This window comes from Protomyctophum bolini (genome assembly GCF_963924005.1).
Source record: "Protomyctophum bolini genome assembly, chromosome: 17".
Lineage (NCBI taxonomy): Eukaryota > Metazoa > Chordata > Actinopteri > Myctophiformes > Myctophidae > Protomyctophum > Protomyctophum bolini.
Genome location: NC_137878.1, coordinates 12464609 through 12484153, shown reverse-complemented (window position 1 = coordinate 12484153; position 19545 = coordinate 12464609). Strand labels below are relative to the sequence as shown.

At 45.4% G+C, this 19545-nt stretch overlaps 1 protein-coding gene across 1 annotated transcript in view; it reads left to right on the top strand.

Annotated features, from left to right (window-relative positions):
* Positions 1 to 19545, top strand: part of fam135b (family with sequence similarity 135 member B) — a gene marked incomplete at both ends in the record, with an annotated part of 57326 nt that overhangs the window by 28903 nt on the left and 8878 nt on the right. Inside the window, 12 exons of the mRNA XM_080787088.1 lie at positions 1761 to 1893; positions 7615 to 7774; positions 8501 to 8550; positions 9205 to 9342; positions 9544 to 9561; positions 12774 to 12847; positions 13285 to 13442; positions 14691 to 14923; positions 16417 to 17118; positions 17512 to 17713; positions 18302 to 18781; positions 19166 to 19499. Of these exons, the coding sequence (XP_080643214.1) occupies positions 1761 to 1893; positions 7615 to 7774; positions 8501 to 8550; positions 9205 to 9342; positions 9544 to 9561; positions 12774 to 12847; positions 13285 to 13442; positions 14691 to 14923; positions 16417 to 17118; positions 17512 to 17713; positions 18302 to 18781; positions 19166 to 19499 (2682 nt within the window). The remainder of the gene's footprint in view (positions 1 to 1760; positions 1894 to 7614; positions 7775 to 8500; positions 8551 to 9204; positions 9343 to 9543; positions 9562 to 12773; positions 12848 to 13284; positions 13443 to 14690; positions 14924 to 16416; positions 17119 to 17511; positions 17714 to 18301; positions 18782 to 19165; positions 19500 to 19545) is intronic.

Below are 19545 nucleotides of genomic sequence, written 5' to 3'. Positions count from 1 at the left end.
ATTTTAAACCCACTTTGACCAACCAACTGGGATAGAAATCCAGCAATCCCTGTGGACCTTTGCATTGCACCAAACATTTTACAATGTCTGCTGCAAGCGCTTGGCAGCTTCTTGCTATTGGAATTGGCAGCTTGAATTGAGAGTGTGTTCTGCCTGCTGCTTGAACAATACAAAGAGTGCCAAACAATTATCTGATGAATCCACCTGGCAGGAATACCATAAAGTAAATGCTTGGTCATTCACTATGAAGATTACAGCTGGGCTTGATTGATTGTGTTAGACAGTGTCAGTGGCATATATGGTGGTGCAAAGTAACTATAAGTGCATTCACTCTCAAGTACTGTACTTCAGTACAATTTAAGGTAGCTTACTTGAGTATTTCCACGTTTCAATTGTTCTAGTCCATTACCTCCTTTTATTCAACTACAAATATTTCGTTTAGTTACTTTACTTTGCAGATTTCTATTATCATCAGAAAACATTATATTAACCATATTATGTTATACTACTACTGCTATTTGGAAATAGCAGATGTACAAGCTCTCAACGCGTTCACATCTCGATGCGTTGTAGTTTGGCTATTTGACACATTTTTTAAACATTTGTGAAATCATATGAATAGTAAGTACTTTTACTTTTTTAGAAGTTAAAGGAGCATTCGGTGATTTGGGTGATTTGGAAAACCCCCCAGTCTGCCCGGGAACAAGATGTGCACATGCACGCAGTGTGTGTGTGTGTACGGGGGGCACAACAGGCCAACAGCACACACATCAAAGCCCACCCCCGCTCGATCATGATTGGCGGAAAACCCCTCTCTATCCTAATTGGATGAAGGCTGGGCCACCTAGCCAAAAACGAAACGTATGTTTTTGAGTGGTGCAACCACTCCTACAACCAGCAATGTCCGTATGCGTGTGTATCTGAGCACGAGTATATGACTTATTAGTACCAGTAGGAGGCGCCAGAAACAGAGAGAGGGATAGTGCTGTGCCTGCTGCCTGCTAATGAGAGAGAGAGATAGAGAGAGAGAGAGGTGGGGGGGGAATTGCACCACTCAGTTCACACGGGTGTGATTTTTTTTACCCCAGGGGTTAACTGGGGACAGGGAGCAACTCCTTATATGGTCAGCACACTCTATAGTAGGGAGGATTATCAAAATAAACAAAATAAAAAAATATATTTAAATTAAGTGAAATCACTGAATATACCTTTAACATTGTGGTCTTCTTTTTACCAGAGTAACTAATCCAGTTTTTCTCCACCACTGTAGAGCATGTATACCGTCTCTCTGCATGGTCTTGGTGTGCCAGTCTTGTTTCTGTACTGTACCTCGCCAGTGGTGGAAAGTAACTAAGTACATTTACTTAAGTACTGTACTTCCAATTTCCAGTGCTTTTTTCCTTCTACTCCACTACATCTCGGAGCCAAAATTTGTACTCCACTACAATTATTTGAAAACCTTTTGGCGATTTAAACTTTTTTTCAATAGAATTCTGCAATATGACCTATATATGACCTAAAGTACTTTTAGTACTTTTAGTATGCAGATGATGCAGATACTTTTGTACTTTTACTCAAGTACATTTTCAATTCCGTACTTTTACTCGCAACGGAGTAGTTCTAAATTGCAGTATTGCTATACTTCTACTTAAGTAAAACAATTGAGTACTTTTTTTCCACCACTGTACACCTCTCCTTCTCACTTTATGGTGCTTGTTTATTTCTCTGTATATGATCCTCTTTCTGTTCCAACCTTGCAGCTTTGCACGCACTGGGAAGGGCTCGTCGTGGCTAGGGAAGGGCTCTCCAGACGGCGCAGGGAGCGAGCCATCTGCCATGTCTGTAGAGAACCTTATGTTCGGCGCCGGCTACTGCAAGCCAGTCATCTCCGAGGTAACAGTCACTCATTCCTATAGGGCTGTCACCAAGACGTGAATGTGTCTCTATACGATAACGATATAATAATTACCTTTTGCCAGTCATCCTTCATTTCACTGTGGTGGAATCTTGAGTTTATAATTCATTTTTACCCATTTAGGCCTGACCTAAATGGGTGGTTCTCAATATTTCATTCCCCACAAATTATATGTAATTGGCCGCCGACCCCCATCTGAAAATATGTTGTTCCAGGGACCCCCCATAAGCAAAGATTTGAGTTAAAAAAAATCGCTCTGAAAGAATATATATTCAAAGATTTGAGGCACATTTTCACGATTTTTCAAAAATAGCAGACCTTCAAGTTCATAGCGCGGCACTCTGTGCCGCGCTATGAACTTGTAGATCTGCTAACCCTAAAGCATAACATAATGCTTAAAACACCAAAAAGGGTTCCTGCCCCAAAATGGGTTAATAAACGTTATGTTTGGAAAGTACTTCACCATGATACCATTATAGTCAAGACCTGCTATTTTTCGTTAAAGAGACTTTGTTTATTGTAGAAAAAGAACGCAGCAAGAACAGTGCAACTCACGTCCCATTTTACCAAGTCTGAAAGTGGTTAAACTGAAGTGATAGACCGGTATATTCTGCGACACTCCTGGACTTGCGTCACGGCACCCCAGGGTGCCACAGCACCCACTCTGAGAACCACCGGTCTAAACATCCGACTCCTCGTCCGTTATGGCGGCCTGGTCGTCTCACGTCTCTTTCTCGCCCGACACCTGGTTTTATTGTCACGTTCTGGAGCTCATTTGGGAAGCCGACACACAGTGTTACAAAGCTATGTAATAAAGCAAAGGACACGTCGCACAGTATACGTCACTGTCGAGGTCTGACAATCACAGCTGGTAGATTAATTGAGCTGGAGGGAGGCAAGCCGGAACCAAACGGTCGTTGGAATGCACTGCAGTCAATGAATGTGAGGTATACAATAAACACTATTTCTGGCCCTTCTTTCTGGTCAAATTATCCATTAAGCACAATAAAAGAAGACATATCACACATTGGTTTTTTTTACACAGAGTACGTTTCTGACTGTCCAGTATATGGGCTGTTCAGTATATGTGCTCTTTTTGATATCTCAATAACATTATGTAACCAAAAATAAGCGTGTGATATTATGTCTTCTCTTATTCCCCTGAACCTATTGTCTTGACAAAGTCTTGCAGATCATTCAAGAACATAGTTTATTCATAATAAGCCTGTCCCATTGACTTCAGTCAGTTTTGCCTTCCCCAGGTGCTCCTATTCCTTCTCCATGCAGTGATAGCCTTATTGGTCACATGCAGGCTGACCTCAGGTCAGCACCAAACGTGGCCACGTATACCCAGAGGTGCCACACTCACCATAATGTCTGCAGTGCACTGCGCACCGGCCAACGGGGGCCAGCCATTACGATGTGCGTCTCTCATCCCCACTTCCTTCTGGCTGTCTGTCTCTCACGTCGTTTCCCGCAGGCTATGGCACGCTGGTGACGGGTTGTAAACATGCTGGTTGGTTGGGCTGGTTCCACGCCTCCCTCCCTCCCTTCCTTCCTTCCCCGCCACTCTCTCTCTCATGTCCATCACGTGTATCTCTCTGCCTCTGTCCCCGTGCAGGCGCGGCGCGTCACAGACTAACGCTGTAAATCTTAACGAGAGCCCGGGTTTGCACCCCCTGACCGCCCCTCCCCCCCCACACCCGCTCTGAGGTTTCTTTTTTTTTTTTTTTTACGCTGCACCCCCGACCGGGCACTTTAATAAGAGCTGCGTTTAGCCACGCGGGAGAGCGCCGTTTGATCACAGTAATGAGTTCTCCTCTGATTCCGCCACGTAACACATAGCTGCAGGTGAAACCTGTATACACAAGCCATCTGTGGGCTCTCTTATACCTTTATTTATTCAGAGCCTTTCGTTTTTCTTCTTTTTTCTTTTTTTTTTTACCTGCGGCTAAAGTACGTTTATCAGCACTTTCCCTTTAACACCATGGCATTTCCTTATAAGCCCTATTTGTGTTGTTGTTGCAAAATAGCACGCTGCGCTTTCCAGTGATATCAGCTGAATTTCAGCACTAGCTCATAGCCTCTCACAGAGAAGGTGGGATGCAATGTGCCACAGTCTTTATTCTGCTCCACTTGTACTTTCAAAGTCTGGGATGTGTTTGGGTTTGCACGCCCCCACTGTCTCTAACTCTAACACACAAACACACACACACACACACACACACACACACACACACACACACACACACACACACACACACACACACACACACACACACACACACACACACACACACACACACACACACACACACACACACACACACACACACACACACACACACACACACACACACACACACACACACACACAAACAGACAGAGATGTCTTGTGTATTTTATGAAAGGAGAACAGTTTGAATGGATGCTATTTTCAGGAAAAGAAAAAAAGAAACAGCAGACCGGTGTAGGCGAGTGACACACTGTTGTTTTTCTGCATGTCTTCTTCAGTCTGGCCTGTCTCTCTCTAGGCTTTCATAACAGTGGTTCTCAAGGACCCTCAGGGTTCATTGAGGGGACCGTTCTAAATGAGAAACTCTGAGAGCGTACACACCTGGAACCAAATTAACCCTTGTATGCTCTCAGAGCTATGGGGGTCCTTGAAACATTAACAGTAATAATAATAATACAGTCAGAGTCATCTCACTGTGGCAGATATAGGCCCACTATGACCCCCCATGTCCCATGATGCACTGCAGCAGCAGCAATCTGAGTTGGTGGCGGCGATCCCTTTAAATCCTGACTGTGACGCAGTGTTGTGCTTTTATACGAGAGGTTTAAAATAGGTGGAATCAGTCCTGTCGGCTGGTCTTTTAGAACTGGGACACATCCTGTGCATAGTCAGAGAGAGAGAGAGAGAGAGAGAGAGAGAGAGAGAGAGAGAGGCGGAGAGAGAGATAACTGTAGGATAATGACTAGTTCATAGTAAAAAATAGCTATTTTTCTTTTGCCCTCGACTCGGAGCCTAAGCCAGACAGGCCCTCTATAAAGGTAAAGAGAAATTATGAAAGTAAACATACAGATGTTCCCTTCCTGCTTTTGCTGTACTGCAGCGTTGCAATGACAGAGTACATGCAGGTATGATGATAGGGCCCACAGCTTTACTGGCTCGAGGCAAATTACAGTACATCGCCACATACACAGGCCGGCCTTTTGCATGCCTTTCAAATCTCTGAGCCCCACTGGCGCTATGCCCAAAACATGACAGCCAAGGGCTGAACTCTGTCGGTATCTGTGTCAGGTCTGAGGGCCAGTGGGACAGTAATGGTGGGAGTCGGAGATGGCGAAAACTTCTGGGAACTCAGATTAGTGGAACAGGGATAGGACAGTCAGTGGTCAAATTCTGGCGCAAAACATTTCAAAAAGTGATATCTACAGTAAGTGGTTCTCAAAGCTTTTCACGTAAAAAGGACCCCCACAATGTATTTGGCCGTGGGCATCTGAAAATATTATGTGCCAGGGACCGACACACATTTGTTTCCATATATATATATTTTTTTAACTTTTTAAAAGATTATTTGAAATGATGATGCGCTTGTACTGTATGTATTTCTGATATTTTCAAATTGCTGAAGTAGAGCCTTCAATGGGATGATTTCTACTGTAGGTAGTTCTAGGTATTGGTATTGCAGCATGTAGGGCAAGGCATGGCAATGTATTTGTATAGCACATTTTAATGAACAAGGCAATTCAACATAAAAGGCAATCCAATGTGCTTTACACAAAAAGATTAACATGGCTCTGCTCGGCCATCCCATCAAGGACCGCTGGCGGTCCCCGGACCGCCACTTTGAGAACCACTGGGCTAAACTGATATTTTTTTGGACAACTGACCAACAAAATGTACACCATCATTGAAATACCATAGGCTGACTCCAGCACCATTCATTTGGTGATTTGGTGATTGGCGGTACAATGGTCAGAAATAACTGTCCCCCCTAGCACTACACTACACACACAGTCATACGCACGCACGCACGCATGCACGCACGCACGCACACACATGTCACAGTCACAGAGACACACAGATACATACACACAAGCGGGACGAACCGAGCAAAACAGGTTTAGGGTTATTGTTATTATTATTATTTACATTTAGCAATTGAGTTGTGAGTTGTGATCGTCTATTTTTGGTGAAGGCAATTCTTATTTTATTTTTAGCATTTGCAGTCTATGCAGCTATGTATGGAAACTATGGAAAAGTTTGACTGCGGTCCCTGCTTCATCTTTCTCTCAGCTAAGGGATCCTTGGCTTAAAAAAACAAGCACATTGAAGACCCCTGACTTTAGACAATTAGCCATATCAATTAGGATTGTTTCCTGCCCTTGGAACCCTTTTTAAAGGTCATAGCAAGGAAGTGCTACATCCTCAAAGCGCCGCGTACAAGTATTGATCTGTTTTTACAGCTCGACAACAAGCTGTTTATAGGAGCCACTTGTGTCTAGCGTCTTTTCTTTCTTTCTTTTTTTTTATGTTCCAGGTAATTATCAGGACTTTAGCGAGGCTGCGAGTAGACGAGCTCTCTTTTCAAGGTCAAGGTCGAAGACAAGCCACTACAGCCCTCGCCGCTGAGGCCGTAAAAATCCAAGCATGTGTTACGTGTCCGTTTTTAAGGACGAGTCGCAGTGGTGGGAAGTAACCAAGTACATTTACTCAAGTACTGTACTTGTGTCCAATATTTAGACTTCTTCTACTCCATTACATCTCAGAGGCAAATATTGTTCTTATGTTTTACTATTATTTGACATTTTTTGAGTGGTGCAACCACTCCTATAGACAGCTATGTGTGTCCCTGGGTCTGTCTGTCCAAGCATGAAAATAGCGTTTGTTCACTGTTGCACAGCCTAACACAGACACACGGACCAGGGAGGAGGAGTACTTGTAAAGTACAGTACAGTACAGTACAGTACAGTACAGTACAGTACAGTACAGTACAGTACAGTACAGTACAGTACAGTACAGTACAGTACAGTACAGTACAGTACAGTACAGTACAGCACCACTCACTTCAGACCCCGGGGCAGGATCACGTCCCACTGGGAGGAGACCTCGCAGCTTGAGAGAGAGGAGGACTGGAGGAGAGAGATACATGTCATGTTTAACCGAAGCGCATCGACCGCGATGGATACACCGGCGTTACACACCAAGACCACGTTGTTGTCGTTGTAGCAAGCATGTAAGCAAAAAAGTGGTGTGTGTGTGTGTGTGTGTGTGTGTGTGTGTGCAGACCAAGGACCACGTCCCACTGGGAGGAGACCCTGCAATTTGTTGGGCTAATGTTCCCCCAGGATTATTATTCAAGTGGTGAAGGACGAATCAAGTCACCTTGTTCCCCCCAAGAATAGGAATGCTAGGTTTCCAGTGGTAAAAAAATAATAATAACTCCCTAGGGTTCACAGACCCCCTGTTGAGGACTCTTGCAGTAAGCCTACTTTTTTTTTTTTTTTTTTTACATAAATAGCCATAAAATGCTGAAATCAGAGAACAGGTGACTTCTGCTGCTGACCTACATAGAGCATTTCCTCTGTCTCTCTCTCCCCGGGGCAGCTTTTATGTTCCCAAAGTTGTACTTAAGTACAGTTACTTGAGTAAATCCTCAGTGACTTTCCTCTGTCTCTCTCTCTCCATGCAGGGCAGTTTTTATGTGCCCAGCGAGAGCTGCCTGCAGAGAGCTCACACGTGGCACAGAAGACTCTGTCGCCTCCTGCTGGCCGCACACAGAGGCCTGCACACGTACCACACTGCACTGGCCAAGGAGATCCCACAGCTGCAGCAGTCCACGTTAGACCTAGGTGAGCTCTCTAACGACAAACATTTATTTTGTTACGTATCCAAACTATCGCCTTTACTTTTATGCTTCTTTTTTCTTTGCTTCTTTTTTCTTTTGCATATCATTTTTAGGGTCCTTGACATGAAATATTGAGCACTACTGATCAGGATTTAGAAGATTTCTTTTTAATTTCAACGTCAGGCCTAAATGGGTTAATGGAGCACTTTCAACTTTCAATGTTCAACCTTATCTTCATATAATTGGTCATCACTAATGCTCATTATAAGATGGTTCTGTCTACTCACTCTGAGTCTCATTGGTGGGCTCTCATGTGAACCGTTCACAAACCTGCCTATATGACATCATCGATGAAAAGCTAATAGAAACTGCAGCCTGTCTCTTCCTGGAAAGTTAGTATGCTGAAATAGAAGCCATTGTTTTTGCATTAATACAAAATACAATAAAACGTTTGTCTTGTTTGAAACCTGCCGATGATGTCACTGGTAGGCAGGTTTCTGAACTGTTCACAGTCCACAAAAGAGACACTTTTAGTGAGCAGACAGAAATGGTGTTATCTTTTTATTTACACAAATCCTCTTTTCTGGGAGTCTCTGCGCGGCACGAGATATTTTCAAATGGGGGTCATTGGCTAAATACATTAAACCGTCCAAAACTACAACTCCACCCTAACATTAGACACTCTACGATTTCCTGGGCTACGCTTGTGAACATACATTTGTTTCCACAGAGGAGCTGCCTGTAGAAGAGACTCTACACCAACTCACAGCTGAATTACAGGTAGGCATGTTTTGTATTCACATGCTACCAAGGGATTTCCATGTTAAACAGCTTGTTGTCTGTGTGCCTGGCCCCCTTTTTTGGTACTATTTATATAGGCTTATTAGGTTATGTATTGTCATAGCTCATAGCCATTGTTATATTTAGCAGTGGTTTTCAAACATTTTACACCCAAGGAAGCACACCAACGAATGGGGAAAGTCAGAGTCTCAAGGCGCATTTATTTGTGGCTAAAATAACAGATCCACAAGCTCATTAAATGCATTTATATAGTAAATGGTGCATTTATATAGCGCCTTTATCCAAGGCGCTTTACATAGATTGTGCATTACATTCACCCATTCACACACACATTCATACACCGATGGCAGTGGAAACCATGCAAGGCACCAACCAGCACATCAGGAGCAATTTGGGGTTCAGTGTCTTGCTCAAGGACACTTCGACACTAAGAGTTAGTGTCGAGGTGGCTCCAGAGTGGGGGAGACCGGGTTCGAACTGGCAACCTTGCGGTTACCATCCGGCCACTCTACCCCTGAGCCACCACCTCCGCTCACTGTGGTGCGACACCTGGTGTTTGCCCTCGTTGGCTCACATCTGCTCCTCCATCCATCATCCCTCCCTCCTCCCTCCCTCCCACCCATGGTACTGTAGCTGCAGGAAGGCTCTGAGAAGGTGGCGGAGCAGATCAGCAGAGACGTCAGCCAGCTGTGTTCCCAGCTGGGCGCCCTGTGGAGCCGCTTCCTGGAGGCCGCCGTGCTCAACCCTCACATGCTCTCCTATCTGGCCCAGGAGCACCACACACTCAGGGTGAGATGCTAGTACTGTCCCCTCACATGCTCTCCTATCTGGCCCAGGAGCACCACACACTCAGGGTGAGATGCTACTAGTACTGTCCCCTCACATGCTCTCCTATCTGGCCCAGGAGCACCACACTCTCAGGGTGAGATGCTACTAGTACTGTCCCCTCACATGCTCTCCTATCTGGCCCAGGAGCACCACACTCTCAGGGTGAGATGCTACTAGTACTGTCCCCTCACATGCTCTCCTATCTGGCCCAGGAGCACCACACACTCAGGGTGAGATGCTAGTACTGTCCCCTCACATGCTCTCCTATCTGGCCCAGGAGCACCACACAATCAGGGTGAGATGCTACTAGTACTGTCCCCTCACATGCTCTCCTATCTGGCCCAGGAGCACCACACAATCAGGGTGAGATGCTACTAGTACTGTCCCCTCACATGCTCTCCTATGCTCTCCATGCTACCCTAACCCTAACCCTAACCCTCAGGGTGAGATGCTTGTGGGTCCAACTCCTAGTTCTCAGTCATTCGGATTCCCAGTGGCGTGCACAGACATTTAGAGGGGCAGGTGCTCAAGTGAAGAAAGGGCACCTTGTGCAGCACGTGGAACCGGCCGATTACCTTAAAGATGGAGTGCAACAATTTTTGTATTTTTCCAGTTTTTCATGTGTCTATGAGGTGACAGTACTTCATTAGACACCCTGGAGTCGTTTTTATGTGCAATGGTGTAATAACTTTGTATTTAGGGTTTCTTCCTGGAGGCTGAACCCTTGACAGTCAAACGGGCCAATGATATAAACACTGATAGTGTGACGTATTACTATTGCACGCACACACGCACCTCCCCCTCTATATATTTTTTTAAATATGACAACCACTGTGGGCGGAGCTGCCTGCCACACACACACACACACACACACACACACACACACACACGTGTGAACTGAACCAACGGCACAGTTTGTTGCTCTGTGCCTAACTGTGTGACAGATTTTCAAACAGTCATTTCACACATTACCACACCACACATTACCAGTTCACAGCAGAGCAGAGTCAGCATGACGTCCATTAGATTGTTTTTTGGAACTTGGAAGCAAGTAGATGTTCACGTCGGGTCCTCAGGATTAATCAAGGAAACCACAAACCAGCCTTATACAGTACCTGCTCTTTCTTTATGATACACACTACACAGTGCTAGTTTGTGTGGGGGCTCCTTCCACACAAAATTGCATGTTAAGATTTGGCCTAACAACATTTTGTGAGATTTTATTTTGGTAATTTCCTTTAATCCATGGATACTACCACTGTCCCATATGATTATCCCCCACACCAGAAGCACTGTTTGAAGAATACTGTGTTTGGCTGCAACCACAACGTTTGTGGCCCTGGCAGTTTCTTTTTGTGATCTGGCCAAATATTTCCGGCTAGCTAAAATATCGAGGCACACCTACATAATATGCATACTAGGCCTATATGAATTACTGTATAGTTTTCTCCTCTGTATTTCCTCCTCTGAAAATTAGAGTGCAACATGAGTACGACTGATATACTGTACTGTAATACATAAAAAGGTAATTCAACTATAATAATTACTCATTCAAACTTTTTGTATGATTTTTATATATTGCAATAATAATGTGAGGTTGTCAAAAACATCCAGTACCGTGTGGGTTTACACTTGAAGTATAATGTGTTAATTAGCCTGCAGAGGCCCAGCACAGCTGAATCCTTCAGACATTGATTGATGTGATAGTTTGGTTAATTGTACAGTGTTTAACCCATTTAGACCTGACGACGATTCTACAAATGACAGTTTTCTGAAAAACCCATATTTCTATCTCAGTGGTTCTCAACCGTTTTCATGTCAAGGACCCCCAGAATTATCTGTATTTGGCTGCCGACCATCTGAAAATATGTTGTGACTCCCCAAGAAGCAACGATTTGAGTTAAAAACGCTCGCTCTGAAAGAATATATATTCAAAGATCTGCGCCACATTTGCGCGGTTTTTCAAAAATAGCACCGAGTGCTACGAGCTGCTATTTTTCAACAGCTAAAGCATAACATAATGCTTGAAACACCAAAAGGGGTTCCCGTCATGAATGGATTAAAAGGGCTGATGATTTTTGATTGGCTATAACGTTGCATCTCGCTCGTGTTCAAAATCCACTTTGTCCCACGCACAGGACCAATTAAGTCCCAGAGATTGCGATTCAAAGGTCTGCATCATATTTTAATTGAGACTCTGTTCGGTGAACCTTACATATCACATGGATGGATTAGTATAGTAATAAAGACCATATAGCACATTAGCTTAAGCCTGGTTGAGTTTTATATATAATCAGTAGGATGTTTAACCCATTCTGGGCGGGATCCCCTTTTGGTGTTTTAAGCAATAGGTTATGCTTTAGCTATTGAAAAATAGCAGATCTACAAGCTCATATTGCCGCGCTATGAGCTTGTATGTCTGCTATCTTTGAAAAATCGTGAAAATGTGGCGCAAATCTTTGAATATAAATATTCTTTCAGAATGTTTTTAACTCAAATCTTTGCTTCTGGGGTCTCTCTGGAACAACATATTTTCAGATGGGGGTCGGCGGCCAAATCCAGATATTTTTGGGGGTCCTTGATATGAAAAAGGTTGAGCACCACTGACATATAGATTTTTCAGAAAACTGTGTAGGATTTAGAAGACTTTTGTAGAATCGCCCTCAGGTCAAAATGTAATATTAATATAATATAATATTCCATCTCCCCTGAGTTGTCTCTGAATAATGAACATGTTTTCCTTGGTCGTGGGTGTCCCTTGAGGGAATATTGTCTTATAGCTCCACACCCGCCCACAAGAGAGTTAGCATTTCAATTAACAGTTATTGTGTAATTATCACGGGGGTGCTGCCGGGGTGGGTGCACATGGGTGGGTGCGGGGACTCATTTGCCAGTGATTTTCCTGTCATGGTGGCTGCGTTTCAAGGGTGAACTCATTTCTAATTATATACAGCTTGAGATGAGCAGTCCTGTCACTGTCAGAACTTTGAACAGATTTCTCTCCTGGAACAGATATATCTCTCATGGTGGTTTTGTCGCTAATGCATGGTGTCTGAACCACTGTAGCTCCGCAGATTATTATTTTTTGAAAATATAATCAATACATAGCCTTCATACATGTATGTATTGATTGATTGATTTAATAGCCTACTTTATTATTAGACATGAATGCAAACAGGATAACCCAAAAATTGAGGACTCCAGAATAATACTTATATATAATACAATATATAAAACACCATGTACAGAGTAGGAAAAAAGGGGTTTGCCCCATCATCACATGATGTATGTATGTATGTATGTACAGTATGTACAGTATGTATGGTATCTGACTCCATTAAAATGAGACTCTTTGTTTGCTGTTTAAATGTCAGGTCAGGAGATTTTCGGAGGCGTACTTCTTCACTGAGCATCAGAAGGAGACCTCACTGACGTTCCAGGAGGACCTGTAAGCATCAACCCATTACTATTTGAATACCGTTGTTGTTGCTGGGCAGAAAACTCCCATCTAACTTTTTGTGTTTCTATGGTAAATTATTGTTTTGATCGAGCTTGTTGTAGATCTGCTACTTTTCTGGAGCTGAACAACATTCTTTTTATGTAAACGGCGAGTACACAAAACAAAGGCAAAACAGGCAAAACAATAAGGAAACGAAACAACCTCGAGTTTAATCTTTCATTTATTTTATTTGGCCACATGGCTTGTGGCTGCACTACTACAGTAGGTCTTAGGGGGGACCTGCTCGTAGTGCCTACAATGGCATATAAAAAAATACGGTGAAGCAGCATTCTATTTTCAAAGCGAAACTCGTTTTAACTAAAATCGTTGCTTCTGGGGGGTTCCCTGTAAACAAATATTTGCCTGTGGCTCTCTCCTTGGTGCAGAATCAACAGACACGGGCAGATAGCAGCGGAGGTGCGGTGCTCAGACTACCTGTCCAGGATGCCTCCTCTACCCGTGGAGTGCCTGGACATCGACGGAGACTGGAACAGCCTGCCCATCATCTTTGAGGACAGATTTGTGGAGTCCCCTCAAACAAAAGGTATTTGTTTAACCCATTTTGACCTGGGAACGATTCTACAAAATGTCTTCTTAAATCCTGACAGTTTATTGAAAACTGTTTCTATGTCATTGCTGCTCGACCGTTTTCATGTCAAGGACCCCCAAAAATTATATGAATTTGGCCGCCGACCCCCGTCTGAAAATATTCTTTTCCTGGGGCCTCCCCAGTAGCAAAGCTATGAGCTTGTACATCTGCTATTTTTCAATAGCTAAAGTAGAAAAGAATGCTTACAACACCAAAAGGGGTTGATCCCGCCCCAAATGGGTTAATTGATGATGCAAGAGTTAATCAAACTAATTGATGTAATCGTTTGTAAAAAAAAAAGAAGAAAAAAAAGTTCAGTCAGATAAATCACAAATATTCATTATAGAATGAGAATACAGGAGGTGTCCATATAATATTTTATCTTGGCATTCGGCTCTGCTACATTTCCTCCCTGCTCGGCACAATTACACAGCCATCATTAAACATATAGGCCCTCATTTATCAACGTGATTTACACCCAAAAAAAGGTTTCATTAACGTGGCGTCACTCACAGTCAGCGGCGCGTTGTGGGCTTCTGGCTTGCAGAGGCGGAGCTATGTCTCTGCATGGAGTTAGTTGTCGAGACAGTGACACGCGCTGTGCCTGGCACTGAAGCAACATCATTATTAAAGTTTCTTAAACGTAATTTTCAAGTGAAGTTTATGGGAGGAAACTTTTAAGAGAGGGGACAGGAATCTTGCGCCCGCCCTTGCCTGAGTCTTCACTGCATACGTGCACATTGAATCAACATGAGACGAGAGAGGAGAGAGAAAGCGTTGGTGCACTCACTTCGAATGCGCGCCCGTGTGTGTGTGTGTGTGTGTGTGTGTGTGTGTGTGTGTGTGTGTGTGTGTGAGTGTGTGATCACAGCATAGGGTCCAGATGCCCAGTCAGTTTAGAGCTTGCCAGTCTAACTTCGAAGAGAGGTGGTTGAAAAAACAACAAAAGATAACCTACTTTGGCCAAACGATACCCATCCCTAGCCTTAGTCCTACTCCTCCTCCCAGTATTAGGATGTATTAGGATGTTGATATTCATTCATCAGCCAACACTCCCCACTGACAGGTGGTTACCCTCCCCTTTTGATTTACTTCAGGCAGTACCTCAAGCCAGGGTAAAAAAAACATTCTGCCACAGTCACAGGCCGGTCGTGTGATTTTCCCGGATCCACGTCCCAGACTTTTCTTCTGCGTGTTTTGCAGAGCAGGCGACCGCCGAGAGGACGCACTCGGGCGCCGTCATCAACAACGGCGCCGGCGGTAGGAGGAGCCGTGAGAGAGGCCAGCAGCAGAGTCCAACACCCTGGGAGCCTTCGGACGGCGAAGACTACATGGACCTTCCCACATACGTGTCGTCTCTCGTAGGAGAGCAGAGCAGGAGCAGCCAGAGTCCTGCTCTCAACCAGGAGGGCCCGGTGGTGCCCTCTCCAACCGAGGTACAAAATAAAATAAAACTCTCGAAACTCAGCAATGCCTATTTTATTTAGCATTATTATTTTGGGTGCAAACATATCCTAGCTAAAGCTCACAACGGGTCGCAGACGTGAGCTTCTAGATGCACCCTACTCTCACACACCCATACGGGGCCATGTGGAACCCCCTCAAGGTGTTTGAGAACCCTTGGGTGTAGCAGAGTGTTTCCAAGTGAGCCAACATGCACAATATCAGTAGCCTCACTGTAATATCACTGCGTGGATATTAGTCTCGTTCCTCTCTGTATTAGATTCGAATCTGCAAGTCTTCTCTTCTGGGGGAACCTGCAGGGGCACAACACATTTTCACATGGATAAATATTTATCGTCGTTCAAACGAAAAAAGTTGTATAACTACTGCTTTATAACTATAACCAAGGTACCAGAAGTTAACTCTGAACTAGGTAAATCTGCCTTTAGCTTCTGTGGCCCAAATACATGGAACGACCTACAAAATACATTAAAATTTACCACATTGGTACCCTTGCATCAATTTAAAAACGTGGTGAGCATACAGACCCCCTGTGATAATGCCAGCCGATGGTCGGAGGCTCCAAGGAGTAGACAGGTCCACAAAAACGTTTCAGGCTTTTTATTGACCTCCAAAAGTGTCTTTAGACAGTGCAAATACAGAAATAAATAATAACTACTGGACAAAATAACGTTCCACAAACAGGAAACACTTAAGAAAATAACAAACAGTAACTGTTACAGGCTTAAATGCCTCCTGCGATGAGGCCCTGGCTCACAGTTCTGACCTGTTGCTCTTTCACGACTAGCCTCAAGTGAGACTGAACTGCCTCCACCTGCAGCAATCCTGCTCTTAAACAGGTGGGGCAAACCATCCTCTAATCAGTAAGTGATAATTAATCACCACACGGCTAACTAAAGCCTACGAGTAATCTTTCACACTACTATCTTTTAGAGGAATATACAATCAACTACATTTCACACATTTAATTTATGAAGACAACGAACATAATACAATGAAAAATGCAACATAAAAGGAACAAACACCCCTCCTCCTCCACAGTACTTGGCACCAATCTAGAGAGGAGTGCCAGCCCTGCAGGGGGAGACAGGAGACAAATAATGCAACCTCAGTGTCAATACAAATATAAACATATTTAAACCTCTTGCAATCATTGTGTGGAATAATGACAATGTCATTTGTACAATATATATATATATAGGGCGCGGGCTGCCCCGTGACACCCCCACAATATGTAACTGTTTTTCGATCATTTTGAAGTTTGTTTAGCTTGTTTTAGTTTTAGTTTTAGCTTTTTATTTGTAAACCTACCGGTATGTAATTCATATGTATACCTTTTGTTTTTCTTTTCCTGATCTTCTGATGTATTGTGATGTGTTTTTGATTGTATTACTCGACAACACTGAAAATGAGTTTGATTACTGTGTAATTCCGAGAATAAATAACAACCCTGTCTCCAACACAGCCGGGCCGTACAGAGTCAGAGTCAGATGAACAGGGCCTCAGGGATGTCGCCGCCAGGCCCACGGACGCCGCCGACCCGTGCTTAGGACGAGGGCCGGTCCTAATCCTGTCCTCCATCGCCGACTCCAACACCACAGGCCTCGCCGACGAGTCCCCTGCTCACCGCCAACGCCTCGACGAGGACGACGTCACAGCGAGTCTCGAGTGCGCCGCCACCACCACCACGGGAGAACGCCACACGTCGCACAACGGGGAGGAGTCCAACGTCACCGTGCTGCTCACTCGGTCCATGGACGACGAGAGCGAGGACGCTCCCGTATCGGGCGGCGGCTGCGGCGTGCCCGATAACCCCCCCGTCCGTCGCGCCCGTCCCGACACCCCTCCCCCCGGCGCGGCCGGCGACCTCAGGCGAGAGCTGACGACGCACCACCACCGCGGCTCCTCCTCCAAGGTCCTCATGAAGCGCTCCTCCTCCGTCATCTCGGACTCGGGCATCGAGAGCGAGCCCAGCTCGGTGGCGGCATGGCCCGGGGACACCTCCTCGCTGCTGCTCCTCCGCGGCGGCCACCCGCCACACCGGGACTTCTGCAGCGAGCGGGAGATCCCGCAGAGGACGGCGCGGGGGCGCCACCACCACCCGGCCCACCGGAGCTCCCTGGAGGGCCTGCAGATGGAGAGCCACGGCAGCCTGCCCAGCAGCGGTGTGAAGTAACTAAGTACATTTTTACTTTAGTACTGTACTTTTTTTTTTTTACAATTTTGAGGCATTTGTGCTTTACTTAAGTATTTCCGAATACTTTTACTGTACTTCTACTCCACTACATCTCACATCCCACTTCTGCTCTATATACTGTAAATCATTTGAAAATAGCCGACAAGCTCACTATGCGTCGCGACACATTGTGTTATTTTCAAAAGATTTGTATGCATTTGAACATTTTAAAATGCCGATACTTTTGTACTTTTAGTCAAAGTGCATTTTGAATTCCGGAATTTGATTACTTGTGTAGAGAATTTCTACATTGCAGTATATTGGTACTTGTACTGTCTTAAGTAATGAATGTGAGTTGTTGTTTTGTGGCCCAGCATGCATCAGGGCATCCAGGCGTCGCTCACCTCCATCAGCTCGCTGCCCTACGAGGACGACCAGCAGCACCAGAGGCATCACGAGCTCAGCACGCTCACCAAGTCCGTGTCGGCACCGCAGATCAGCAGCCCAGAAGACCCCGAGGAGGACCACCACCACCACCACCTCGGACAGGAGCCCCCCGACCCAGAGACTTTCAAACAGCACCAAGGTAAAATGTGACCGGATTTATACCAAAGTACTGCATGTAGATCTGCTATTTTGTTGAAAATGTGTGCACATTTTTTTATATATTATTCTTTCACATCAAATGGCCAAAAACGTATAATTGTTGCACCACTGACAGAAACGTATAGGTTTTTCAGATAACGGTTTGGATTTAAAATCATTTTTTCTTTAGAATCGGCATCAGGTCTTAACCCACTCTGGGCGGTAACCCCTTTTGGGGTTGTACATGTCATGTAGATCTGCTATTTTTGAAAAATCGGGAAAATTACGTGCAAATCTTTGAATATTTTCTTTCAGAGCAAACGTTTTTAACTCAAATCTTTGCTTCCTGGGGGGTCCCATGGAACAACATATTTTCAGATGGGGGTCGGCGGCCAAATACAGATAATTCCGGGGGTCCTTGACATGAAAACGTTTGAGCACCACTGATATTAGAAACATGGAGGTTTTTCAGAGAACTGGATTTAGATTTAGAATACTTTTTTCTTCAGGTCTTAAGGGGGTTAATTGCTGAACTTTGACTTTGCACGACCACGGTTGTCATACTGTACATCATGTGCTTGATTTGAAGGCATCAACCACTTCTCCCTGGAAGACATCCAGGAGGGGGAGCAGTGTGACGCGGTCCCGTCAGACAGGGCTGCAGCCGCGCTGCAGCGCGACCGGGAGAGACCTCCTCCAGCCAAGGAGGACGTCCTCATCGCCGGCCGAGTAGAGGACGATGACGTCGACGGAGTCACGGATTCCACACACGTGCATCTCTTCGAAGCGGAAGGGACGTCGGCATCCTGTGGACGACGTGCGAGTCAAAGCGCGGCGGATTCGGAGAGCACGCCGCCGCCGCCGGCCTCGGGCGAAGACAATTTCCGGTCGCAGGGAGAGGAGGGGGGCGCGGCCGCGACGGACGCCCCCGAGGCACACGCCTCGGGGGGGCCGGACGGCTGCCACAGCCGCAACGGCACCAACAACACCACCACGCAGAGGCCCAGCCAGCTGGGGCTAATAACCGGTGATCGGACGCCGCCCCATCATGGCGCCGTCAGCCGGAATGGTAAAGTCGCAATTCATTGTCACGCACATGCAGTGGTGGGAATTATGTTGTTATTAGTGATTGTTTAGAGACAAATGGAGTCGGAGATATACTTCACATTATAATGAAAATGTAAGTAGGACGGGAAGGGGACCCCTTTTGGGGTTTTCACCTTTCAGGACGCGAACCCCTTTTGCGTAGTTGTTGCTCTGTGCAGAATATATAGCAACATACGTTTTTTGAAATTTTGGGATAAATATTTGTTTTTCAGTGTGTGTGTGTGTGAGCTTGCAGATCTGTTACATTTATTGCATGTGTGTGAGGCTGTAGTAAAACACACACATCTTCCTGACTATAACAACAACAAACGGTATGATTCTAATACCACCATTCTTGCTCACACAGCAGCCCTGTCGAACGGGCACCCGACCACCGACGGAGAGCCGCTGGCCGGCCGCGAGGACAAGCCCTCCCAGGTCCCCCACAACCCCTCTGGCCTGCAGGCCTTCGTGAACAAGAGGGTGGTGGAGGTGGTGAACATGTCGGTATCGTGCGCCCCCACCTGCCTGCCCTTCTCCTCCGTCCTCCGAGACTCGCCCTCCGTCGGCGGCATGTCGGCCCGCCAGACCACCTCGCCCATCACCCATCAGCCCCTGGGGTCATTCGGCATCGTCTCCTCGTCCTCGTCCTTCAACACGCTGATGGGCATGGACGAGGAGAGCAACCAACGCATGCTAAAGTGAGGCTCTCTTTGTTATTACTGTAGTCTTTGACTATAGACTATA